Source organism: Oryctolagus cuniculus, chromosome 1, assembly GCF_051225735.1.
Source record: "Oryctolagus cuniculus isolate XC-2025 breed Fujian yellow rabbit chromosome 1, ASM5122573v1, whole genome shotgun sequence".
Lineage (NCBI taxonomy): Eukaryota > Metazoa > Chordata > Mammalia > Lagomorpha > Leporidae > Oryctolagus > Oryctolagus cuniculus.
The window spans coordinates 119454865-119467397 of record NC_142867.1 but is presented as its reverse complement, the minus strand read 5'-3'; the positions used below and the strand labels follow the sequence as shown (position 1 = coordinate 119467397).

The 12533-nt window shown below is 44.1% G+C and overlaps 1 protein-coding gene across 25 annotated transcripts in view; it reads left to right on the top strand.

Annotated features, from left to right (window-relative positions):
- Nucleotides 1–12450, top strand: part of CDON (cell adhesion associated, oncogene regulated) — a 109872-nt gene extending 97422 nt beyond the window's left edge. For 14 of the 25 annotated variants that reach the window (XM_089335439.1, XM_089335404.1, XM_089335400.1 and 11 more), the window contains 2 exons: nt 7530–7804; nt 8692–12450. In XM_089335439.1, coding sequence (XP_089191565.1) covers nt 7530–7804; nt 8692–8873 — 457 coding nt within the window. In that variant the 3' untranslated portion in view covers nt 8874–12450. The other 11 variants (XM_070048248.2, XM_008259484.5, XM_089335466.1 and 8 more) reach the window with 5 other exon arrangements.
- Nucleotides 12451–12533: the final 83 nt, after the last annotated feature.

The following is a 12533-nucleotide window of genomic DNA, read 5'->3' as shown; positions in this document are numbered from 1 at the left end:
TCAGCCAACCTTTGTTGTCATCTTACATGTGACAGTTACTGATAAATTAATTCCCCCCATTCTAACGCTGGGGTCACTGCAGCATCCAACAGATGGAGTGAGAGTGGAGGAGAGCCATGGCCTTGGAGGAATGTCATCAGGTCCTGCTGCATAATAACTGATAAGTCTCACCCCCGCCCCCACCCTGCCCCAGAAAAGGAGCTGAGTCAGCACAATGGCAGACACAGGGACTAGAGACGGCAGAGGAGAGCTGCACAGTAAAACAAGCCACCACCAAGACGTAACAGTTTCAGGAGTCTCAAGAGCATGTGCATGAAAATAATATCACACACCCGAGAGATGCATGGGGAGTAAGCATTTTGCCTTCCAGGGATAATCAAAAGAGGAAGCGTAATACAGCACTCATCTAATCATCTAATCAGAGTCACTCTGTATGTAATCATTCTTAACAAATACTCAACTGTATAATTAGAAATGGATACATCTCTCGAAGTATTTCAGGGGTGAAATATCCAAAATATGTTTAGTTAAACTACTAATGTCTGCCAAGCATAACCCCACACAGCTCTTCTCATTGATATTTCTTGGTCTGTGATGTACAAATTACAGGGTGAAGAAAAATATTTGTGTGTGTGGGTGACATATTATAATAGAGTCACTTTCTGTCTTGTGAGTTGGCCCTACAGGCCCTCCCCATTTACTAAAAGGTGTCTTAGTTAACTGCTAGGTCCCAGTCCACCTGGCTTCTTACAGAACAGCACAGATTTTATATGTGGTGAGATGCACAGAGTTCCATTTACTCAGTGTTTTTAAACTTAAAAAAATAGTTTGGCTGCATCAGAGGTGGCTCAGTGAAAATATTCTCTCTACCTTATGCCAACAGTAATTACATTAGAAAGATCACTTGAGCAGATAGTGAAATTACAGACTGTTTTCGTTCTATAAACTATGAAGTGTGCTTTGTGAGAGCATCTTACTGTGTGTTGTATATTTGCAGGCATTTATGCTGTTTGCTCTAAACTCTTGTAGATCTGGATCTCACTTTTACAGATTTTTTTGTGATCATCTGATTGTTTTAGAAATTGTCATTACAGCATTGTCAGTAAAAGGATTGTCGTTACATGCTAGACCTAATTATCTTCAGAACCGAGCTCAGATTCTTTTTTTGTTTAAAGACTATGTCCCCTGTGCTTCTGTCTCAACACGGAACACCCAAGTTAAAGCCATTTTTGTGTTGATGATGTAGATATCTGGAATTGAACTGAAAATAATGTAACCAAATTATTTACATTTGGTTAGGTAAGTGGTTAATAACCAGTGATTATGACTTAGACTCAACTACTAGTAAACTTCACATCAGTGTGGTTTGTCATGCTGCCATTTGGGTTATCATCCCTTTGCAAAATTCACTCAAATTATGATCTCAGCATCACCACCACGCTGGGCACTGAGAGTCACAGTTCAGGGTAGAAGTAAACACTGCCGTCTCACTCACCTGAAAAACACAAGAGCTGGTAGTGGGAAATCGTCCTCCTGAGTCTTGCTGAGTAGCTATATAACGTCTTTAAAAGCGGAGCTGTGTTAGGTGTGTGTGCTTGCTCCTGGTATGCAACACCTGTGTCAGCACCGATCCTCGTGCCTGGTGCCATGGCCCGAGCTCTTCTGCCTCACCCACTCCCGCAGTCCTGCCCCATCCATGGAACTTCACCTGCTGACAGCATCACAGTGTAGTCAAACGCTTAGGCTGCCGTTGGACGGCATTCACAAATCTCAACCCACAATTTTGCTTCGAGTTGAAGAAAAGAGCAGAAAAAGAGAAACTGGAAGGAAAGAAGCAGGACGTAAGGCATCTCATTGTCTGGTGAGTCGCCCTTGCTCTTTTATGTCAACGTTAAGAAATTCATTCTTATTAGATCTGTATAAGCAGACTGTTAATTTATAATGTTTTGGTTGTAGGGAACTGCCCAGGTTTCCCAGCTCCTGGCAAATACCCTGGTTTTACCTCCAGATTCTTGCAGAGAAGTGGAACATCACCGAAGAAGCGCGCGCAGTGTTCTCCGCCTTCCCGCTTGGGGGATTTTACTCAGTGCCTGCCTGTGCTGTCCTGGGCTTTACCAGACACTGAGGACAGCCACTGCCTCAGACTGACGTTTTAAGTCAGACAACTTGGAAGCCGACAGTTACGGACTAACCTAGAGAATCAATCTGAGCCAGCAGGGGGAAAACTGATATTGTGATGCAAACGCTGAAGGGTGAGTGTATCAGTTCATTCCCAGCTGTAGTGCATGTCGTCTCCCTGGCGGATATGGGCAGCTGTCAGCACTAATTAGTTTAATTATTGCTCCCCAATCTCTCTCTCTCAAAGGTTTATTTTATTTATCTGAAAGTGTTAGAGACAGAGAGGTCCTCCATCTGTCACTCCTCAGATGGCTGCCATGGCTGGGGCTTGGCCAGGCCAAAGCCAAGGAGCCAGGAGCTTCCTCCCAGTCACCCACGTGGTACAGGGACCTAAGCACTAGGGCCAGCATCCACTGCTTTCCCAGGCACATCAGCAGGGAGCTGAACTGGAAGTGGAGCAGCCAGGACATGAACTGGGGTGCCTGTATGGGATGCCAGCATTGCTTTAGCCACTGTGCCACGACATTGGCCACTCCCTAATCGTTAATTTACTTGCCTGAGAAAAAGGGTATAAAAAATCTGATGTTTGGGGCCAGCGCTGTGGCAAAGAAGGTAAAGCTGCTGCCTGCAGGGCCGGCATCCCATATGGGCTCCGGTTTGAGTCCTGGCTGCTCCACTTCCGGTCCAGCTCCCTGCTAGTGTACCTGGAAAAGCAGTAGAAGATGGCCCAAGTTCATGGGCCTGCTACCCATGTGGGAGACCTGGAAGAAGCTCTTGGGTTTGGCCTAGCCCAGCCCTAGCCAGTTTGGCCATTTGGGGAATGAACCAGTGATGGAAGATCTCTCTCTCCCTCTCTTTCTCTTTCCTTCTCTCTCTGGATCTCTACCTTTCAAATAAATAAAAATAAATCTTTTAAAAAAGTATTAAAAAGTCTGATTTTCCAATGTTATGTATTTTTAAAAATATTTTTTCAGGTTTTGGATGTGATTTACTAGGAGGGTATTTCAAAAAGTTCATGGAAAAAATGGATTGAAAAGATTTTTTCTTTTTAAATAATTGGAAATACATGCATATGAGGCATCTTCAGAAGGTTCATGAAAAATGTGTTGTGAAAAAATGCATGGATTTTGAAAATTTTTGCACCAAAATCAACTTTTTAAATTTCATTTTTATGTGACCTTTTTAAAATACTGATGTGTGTACTTGGTGCTGGACAGAATGACTTTAGCTACAGTCTAATGTAAATTCATCCTTTGATCATTTCCCAGACATACAAATACTGTAGAAATTTTAATTCCATTTCTCATTCCACTACTTTCATGTTATGGTTGTCATATTTTAATTGTAGAAGTATACTTAAAATATTATAAGACATTATACTTCTCATTTTTGCAGTCAGTATTTATTCAGAATTCCTTATATTATGTTTTGTTGTTACTCATTCCTTTCTGTATTTTTTTACTTCCATGTGTTCCTACTCATTTTTCTTCACATTGAGGAATTCGTCTTAGTACTTTTTCTCTTTCTTTTTTTTTTTTTTTTTAAGGTAGAGTGAGCTCCCATCCAGCGACTGGTACGAGGCTGGGCGGACAGTGGGAGCTGGGAATTCAATCCAGTTCTTTCATGAGTGGCAGGGACTTTACTTGAGTCTTCACCTTGCTGCTTCCCAAGGTCTGCATTATTGGGAAGCTGGAATTAGGAGCCTGAGCTGATACCGAGGGGCCGGCGCTGTGGGGTAGTAGGTTAAGCCTCTGTCTGCGGTGCTGGCATCCCATATGGGCACCAGTTTGGGTCCTGGCTGCTCTGTTTCTGATCCAGCTCTCTGCTAATGGCCTGAGAAAGCAGTGGAGGGCGGCCCAAGTGCTTGGGCCACTGCATCCACATGGGAGACCCAGAAGAAACTCATGGATCCTGACGTCAGATCGGCCCTGCTCCTGCCATTGTGTCCATTTGAGGAGTGAACCAAAAGATGGAAGACTTTTCTTTCTGTCTCTCCCTCTCTCTGTCTGTAACTCTGCCTCTCAAATAAATAAGTAAATCTTTTAAAAAAATTAAAAAAAAAAAAAAAAAAAAGGCTGGGGCCGGCGCCGTGGCTCACTGGGTTAATCCTCCACCTGCGGCACTGGCATCCCATATGGGCACTGGATTCTAGTCCTGGTTGCTCCTTTTCCAGTCCAGCTCTCTGCGGTGGCCCAGGAGGGTGTGGAAGATGGCCCAAGTGCTTGGGCCCCTGCACCCCCATGGGAGACCAGGAGGAAACACCTGACTCCTGGCTTTGGATTGGTGTAGCTCCGACCGTAGTGGCCATTTGCAGGGTAAACCAACGGAAGGAAGACCTTTCTCTGTGTGTCTCTCTCTCACTGTCTACAACTCTACCTGTCAAAAAAAAAAAAAAACCTGTTTCCAACAAATCATGTAGCTGTGTAAATTTCCCCAGCCAAAGATAGCTCTTTTAACGTCAGAATCCTGCTAACTCTAGTTCCATAATTGTTATTGAGTGTAATTTCCGTGATTATGAGACAATGACTCTGATGGAGTGTGGAAAGTATGTTCTCTAGCTAGAAACTTAAGGGGCTACTTTATTCTCTGCAGCAACACATCTAAAGCTCACCTTACAGTTCAGTGCTCCCAGGATCTAACATTTTCATAAATAACCTACACTGTGTGGAAACCATTGTTTCCTTGTCCAGCTCCTCAGCCGTACGGGGAGCTGGAACTCTGTTGTGTTTACCTACGTATTTTCAGTGCCTAATGTAGTACCTGACATTTGGTAAGAATTCAGCAAATATTTTTGAGTAACAGTTTCCTCTACCTAAGATTATTTTCATAGATGGATTATACTCATTAAATTCTCAGTAGTAGTAGTATGAATTCAGAAAAATTAGCCACCCCACCCCAACATTGCCCCACATTTTACCCTGTTTCAAGTCTATGGATTCCATGCGCTGAGTACATTTGGTGCCTGGGGGCTGGGAGTGTTGGGAGACAGTGGTAGAGACTAACAGTAAAGCACAAGGAAGACACTGATAACATGGATACTTTGACCTGGCTTCAGGAGATAGTGTCCACCCTTGCCAGGATCCTGGGAAAATTGTTGAAGTTCAGAGTTGAATAAAATGGACCACAGAACAAATAAGGGTGTCATGTTATTGTGGAGTCGTGACCTAGCTGGCCCAGTGCTCCGATTCTAGCTCCAGTGACTTCTTCCTTCTGTCCCAATGCTTCCTTCACTTTTTGTTGATTTACAACATGCATGGGAATGTTTGGATCATATTTGAATCAGGCATATATTTTTGTTATATTATTAAAAGTTAAAATTAGAGTCATATGTGATAATACTGTAATTAAATTTTTCTGCACAAATGAATACTTGACATACTTTGCTTTTATTCCAGATGACTGGCATGTGAATTCTACTAACTATATAGTGAGTATATTTCTCTATTTGAAACTAAAGTTAGAATTATTTACAGTAAAGGTTTGATTTACTGACATATATCTTACTCTCTTTCAGGTTCATATCCGTGTTCATGCTTAGCACTTGGTATTTCCAATCATTTGAAACAACAGAGCTGCTAATAGCAGTTGCATGGACTTCCTTTTACCGATTTTTGTACCTCCCCCCTCCCCCCAAAAAACTTAGCACTCCGTGTTTGAAGTGTGGAAATCCAAAGAATTCTTGTCTTTATTTCCTAACGTTACCCGGCTCCAGCATTCTACCGATCAGTCGTATGTGTTTCCTACCTAACTTGCGAAGCTGAATGTGATGTCCTCTTCAAGCTTTTCTTACTACCAGCTTTAGAAATAACGCCTTCTTGTAGTGGTGGAGCAGCTTGATCATCAACAGAAAATAATGATAATTTGGCAATTTGAAAATGTTGGAGAGTAACTGCAAATAGGCAGGTGCTGAACAAGAATCTAAGCTTGAGAAGCAACAGGGAGTTTGTGGAGTTTGGCCTGAGGACATTCTCCATTCTGGAGGCAAAGGCTCAGATGGTGTCAGAGCACTGAGTTTGATACCAGCAGAACAAACTGAAAATTACAGGGAAAATACCAGTTAAATAATGCAAAGAAACAGAAAATTGTGATTCTCAAAGGAAGAAAAAGTCAATAGAAACAGACCCTGAGTTGACCCAAATGTCACAATTAGCGGACAGTTATGTAGCTGTTATAAATTGTTCAAGAACTTAAAAGGAAGATATTTATATAATAAATGAACATGGGGGAATTCAAACTGAGAAACATATTTTTAAAAAAAGAAGAATAAAAGGAAATTACGGAGCTGAAAATTGTACAGTAACTGGAATGGGAGGTTTTCTGGATGTGCTTAACAGTGGATTGGAGACCACAGATGAGGGAGCCAGTGAACTAAATGATAAATCAAATGAAAATATCCATTGTGAAGAACAGAAAGAAAAAATGTTGGGGCCGGTGCTGTGGCGTAGCCCGTAAGGCCACCACCTTTAGTGCCAGCATGTCATATGGGCGCCAGTTTGAATCCCGGCTGCTCTACTTCCGATCCAGCTCTCTGCTATGGCCTGGGAAAGCAGTGGAAGATGGCCCAAGTTCTTAGGCCCCTGCACCGCGTGGGAGACCTGGAAGAAGCTCCTGGCTCCTGGCTTCGGATTGGCACAGCTCCGACCATCACAGCCAACTGGGGAGTGAACCAGCTGATGGAAGACCTCTCTCTCCTCTCTCTGCCTTTCCTTCTCTCTCTGTGTAACTCTGACTTTCAAGTAAATAAATAAATCTTTTAAAAAAGTGTTTAAAAAAACCACACATCTTAGTTGAAGGCAGGAATAAACACTGAGCAGGAAGGAAGTAAAATACTCAGGGCTAATAAATTCTAACAATAATGCAGTGAATAATACTGGAAAACATTTTAAATCTTGAATTTCAAATATCTAATCCTTGTTGTTTCCTCCAGGGAGATAAAAAGAAACCATTTGATTTCCAAGCAGTGTGTTTGTATTGATTCTCATGAGGTCTTTTTCTCTCATGTGGCCATGAGTTTCTTACTTTCTGCCCACTTCTTCCTCTTTTTCTAATACTTGGCAGTGGCCAGTGCCTTTTGTGTGCTGTGTTTGAAAGCCAGTTAATAATGAAATGGTTAGCGGCTTCTGACAACAGAACCAATGGCTTCTGACAGCTTTAAGACAAAGGAAGCACGTAAGATAGGTCATCTTCAGGGGTTCTGTTCATAAGTGATTGGCCTTTTGATGCATTTTCTTATTGTATTCCACCTTAAAATTTTTGGGTTCTTGACACTGAAATCATAGTGAATCATTTGGTAATGTTTAAGCATCAATCTTTGAATTTGTCAATAGAGAATACCAAGTGATATTTCACATATAAGCTTACTGTATTGATCCCTGTAGACAGATGTGTTTCTTGTGGTTTAAACCCTGCAGGTGTTTCACCAAAACCAACAGCACTTTCAACAGCAGCTCCCTTCCCGTGGTCCCCGTGGCAGCACCTTACCCCCAGGATGGGTTGGAGATGAAGCCCCTCAATCACATGAAGATGTCTGTGTGCCTGGCTGCCACCCTCCCTGACTGCGGCCAGTTACCTGAGGGAAGCAGCAAGGACAGCGTGGCACCGACGCCTGCTCTGCACACCTGCTGTCAGGACAACACACGTGACATCAACTCGGATTGCACAGAAGATACAGCAGAGTTCACTAGAGGTGTGGGGAGCGTTGGAAACCTTGAGCTTCCAGAGAGTCTGCAGTGAGCTAAAAAGTGTGTAAGGGAAGGTGGTGTATGATAAGCGCAGATCTTTCTTTTCTTTTCAAGATGTATTTATTTATTCGAAAGGCAGAGTGATAGAGGGAGCAGGAGACAGAGACCTATCCTCCGGTTCACTTCCCAGATGGCTGCAATGGCCAGGGCTGGGCCAGGCTGAAGCCAGGAGCCTGGAGTTCCATCTTAATCTCCTACGTGAGTGGCAGAGACTCAGGCCATCCTCTGCTGTTTCCTCAGGCACATGAGCAGGGGGCTGTGTTGGGAGCACAGCAACCAGGACTTGAACTGGTGCTCTGATACGGGATGCCGGCATTATAGGTGTCGGCTTAGCTTACTGTGCCACGGTGCCAGCCCCAGCTCATAGCTGTCTTAAGAGCTGGGAGGGTACTTCACGGGAAGATTGGACTAGACAGAAGCACTCTTTGGAATTCTTTCTTTACTTATATCCTTCGTCTCGGGCTGTTAATCTAATCACAGGTTGGGGGCCATGTCCGATAGGCTCTGATTCAGTTTGCACCTGCACAGATGACTTGCTGGAAGAATGCATTGCAAACATTGGTCTTAGCGTTGTTTCTGGAGTTGTAGCCTTTCTTTCTGGTGCTTATTTTGGGACTTTTAAGGGGTTTGGTTTCATCCCAGATGAACTGTATAACTATTCATGAAAATGCAACTTGTTTTAAACCCTTTAAACCCACTGTCTCCCTCAAATTCAAAACAAGCACGATTAGGCTCTACGTTGGCTTATTACATTTTCTTCATTGCCTAAAGTAGTGTTTTTAAAAACAGCCTTTATCCTCTCATAACGCTCCCAAACTTTTCTCTTTTTCAGGAGACAGCTGTGTCCATTCAGAAACAGAGAACAAAATTCTAAGTTGGAATCCTCTTGCTCTGCCGCCTGTCTCAGAGGACAGCACGGAAAACACAGCATGGCCCTGCCCTGGCATCCCTCTGGCCAGCGCGTCCGGAGTCCTTCCGCAACCCCAGGGAACCTACGGCTGTGCGGACGGCTAGTAACGCTCCTGCTTCCGGACAGTGACTGCACACACCAGGCCTGGGGATGAGCTGCAGGAAGGGCGTGAATTCCAATCAGAGAAAATCGTTATTTATTTTTTCTTTGTAGTAGTAATGTCATATGAATGTATCTTAAAATGTGTGCCCTTTTATATTATTTATGCCTTCAAACTTTCCTTGCCCGTCCCCTCCTCCCCCTTGTTTGCGTAGTTCTCAGCCATCCGGAGAGCATTCCACGTTTTCCAGCAGCCTCAGTGACCACGGGAGCTCCTCCGGGTTGGGATGCGGGCTGCCGGCTGGTCCTGTGAGGGCAGGGTTGCACAGGCTGTGGAGTCAGGTTTGCAGATGGACAGCTGCCTGTCAGTATTGTGAGAGCAGATTTTGAAATCCACCACAGTTGTGACCTCATGTTTATCGTAGCAGGTCTGGCTGATGAGTTTTCTAAAAGTGCCTTTCACTAGTGACCACCTGGCCTGTTGACTTTCTGTGTGCTCACGGGCACAGGTAGTGATGAGCCTTCTAGGCAGTGGTCGTACGCAGTGTTGTGCGTGGTCTCCCTGGAGCGTTGCAGTATGCAGAAAGGGAACCAGGGCCAGAAAGAAAAATAACGCCCTAATAACCCACTGCTTTAAAATTAAATTTACAAAATGGTCCTCATGGGACTCTTTTTGATTGTTTCTAGAAGTAGGAACAAAGTAAGACTGTACAGCAGTGGCCGGAAGAAAGGGAAGGGCTCCAGGGACCCACCTGGCGGAAGCTCCGCCATCAGCCTGGAGCGGCTCACAGCGTCACACACCTGAGAACAGTCATTTTCTCACTTCCAGTGTGGGCAAGACAGCCCAGAAGATGAGTGTCAGAAAAGACTTAGAAAAGACTTTTTTTTTTTCATTTCCTGCAGCTTTTTTTTTTTTTTTTAAGAATATAATCATTATAAACAGGCACCTAAAGCTGTGATCAGCAAACTCAGTACATCACAGTTACCACTGCTCTGAGTGACAGGACGTTGCAGCCGCCTTTGGAAGGCTTTTCTTCTCCACACTAAAAACCACCGCAAAACGCTCCAAGTGTGTTCCAAAGCTCCAGTCAAGCTTTAGCGGCACACTGTGCCTTTTTGGATCGTGCATCCATTGGGGAAAGAAAGAAAAAATTATTCTCTTGATGTAGAACAAGCAGTTCCAGCCTCAGTGTAACAATTTTACAGTTTCCCAGAAAGTTGCAGTGGAATAGAATACTATGTTAATCAGCTTTCTATCTGAATACATCAGTATTCCCTTACGTATGTCTGTATGTTTTATAAATAGAACTCTGAGTGAAGACGTGCTGTTTAAGCTGGGTCACTCTGCAAGAGCTGTTTCCCAGAAGACTGTAGTGAATGTCATTTCCTAGTCGGGAATTAGGGACGCTACCGAAGCAGGTTCTACATTCCAGGTGGCCGTGCCTATAGTGTCCTACGTGTGCTCTTCATGTCCTTTACATGCAGTTAGCTGTGGAGGGAGAGAGCTGCATCCCGTGGTTCTGTGACTATCAAAGGACAAACTCCCAGTAGTACACAGATCATGAAACATAGCCTGTGTTTGCCATTCGAGTTACAGCAGTGCTGTCGTCAAGGGAGTTTTAGAAATCTGGGAAGTGTCTGTAGGCAGTCATTTTGATTCAGGAAACAGGTGAATTAGCATGAGCCTTAGGTCATAAACTGCTCTTAAAGATTTGAGTTTGATCCTGGGACTTGTCCACAAGGAATAGAAAATGACTTTACCTTTAGGGCAATCTCATTGTGGACTGCTTTATTTATATTATTAGTAACGCTGTTTTAAGTGTTATCCCTTTTATTGTATTTTATTTATAAAAATGCCTTTATATATTGAGATATATAAATATAAATATTATATATATAAAATTGTGTTTATGTTTAGGAGTTACGAGTTCTCCCTTAGTGTGAGTTGCTCTGAACTTTTATACCCTGCACAGTCACTAGAAACAGTCCTACCTAATGTCACTTCTTGAGGAAATGAGAGGTCAGAGTACAGCGTGGGAGAAAGCACTAACATGGGCTGAGTGGCTGCTATGTACCAGGCACTGCGCTTGGGGCCAGTTGCTGTTATCTCATTTAACCCCGACAACACATCTTAGGCCTTAAAATCCCCAAGTCTCATAGTGAGCCACTGAGCCTGAACTTGAGCCCAGTTTATCTGGAGCCATAATCTGTGCTCCTCCTGTTTTTCCATAGTGCTTTCCAGAAAGCACTGTGGTTCACATCCCCTTGCTGTTGTCTGCTCCTGCTGCGTTATCCCCTGAGGCCCTAACTACAGCCAGAGCAGCTGCTCCCTGTCCTGCATGGGCAGGGTGCCCTGGGCTTCCGGAAGTCCATGATTCTCCCCATCCCACCCCCTCACCCCAACCCCTGCCCAGGAATTGGATCTTCATTCAACTCAGCATGAAACCGGTCCGGCTTCTTCGTGTTCCTTTTCACCCTAGAACTCTGTGATTTTGTTAAACATCAGACTTACCCCACTCTGCTCACACCAGTTCACTCTTCCTTGTCTCCTTTCAGTTATGCACTGGTAAGTCTGATAGGTGCTGTACAGGGTACAAGTTGCATTGCAATGTCCTATACCTTTTAAAGTGGTCTTTGCAAAAAGCTTATCTTGCTCGTTTTTGTCAAATGTGTCCATGAAGACCAATGTGTCCGTCCTGGGCCCAGCGTAACACAGATCTCATTCCAGCTAACAGCACTGCCAAGAAGCTAAGTTTAGGATTGGATTTTACCTGTGTTGCTGTCTTTTAAAGCAGTGACTTTGAATTGCATGTTTTGTATCGTCGTGAAAAGTATGTTTAATTTTCCTTAAAGCTGTAATATTATGTTTGAAACTGTACATATTTTAAATGATGTAGCTTTGACAGGTTTTACTTGGTTGATACAATTTTATATTAAAAGAGAGAATGCTGCTTTCATGTAGAGTAGCCCTGTAAGATGGGATCGTCAGATACTCCCTGTTTGTACAAAACCTGCTGAGTTTGTGATTGGGTGGGGGTGGGGGGTGTCTTACTTTGAAACTCTTCCGACCCTCCACCCCTGTTGTGAAGGTCTCCAGTGTACACCCAAGAGCCCAGGGGTTAAGCCTTGCTGTTCTGACTGCAGAGATAAAGCTATGAAGGAGCAGGACCTTGGGCAAGCATTTGATAGGGAGGCTGGGAAGGTATCTCCATATGGGTCCCCATGGGGAGCTTAGCATTTCTTTGGAAGGAAGAGAGGAGTGGAGTTGAGAGAAGCAGGAGAAGGAGGCTGGGTATTTTCTCAGAATTCCTCTATTTTTACCGCTAGTCTACGATAACATCTCTGAATTCCAGGGGAGAAATCCAACCTTCTTAAAAGAAGCAGCTTTGTTTGTCCTCAAAAAGCACAAATAACACACCGAAGCCTCCAGGTTTCTCTTACCAGGCGGCCAACAGCCAGCCTCTTGGATTCGATTGCCCGTATCTTACTAAAACTTTGCCTGAAACCTTGGCCACAGTCCTGAGGGCCTGGAGGGACGCTAAGTCCCGTTTTCTAATAAAGTCTGAATCTGTGAGAACCTAAGCGGCTCCTCCAGTGTCTCGGTTTTCCGCCCCCTTCCAGGCGCGCCTTTCCCTTGCTGCTGGCAGATGCTGCCTTGGCCCCCT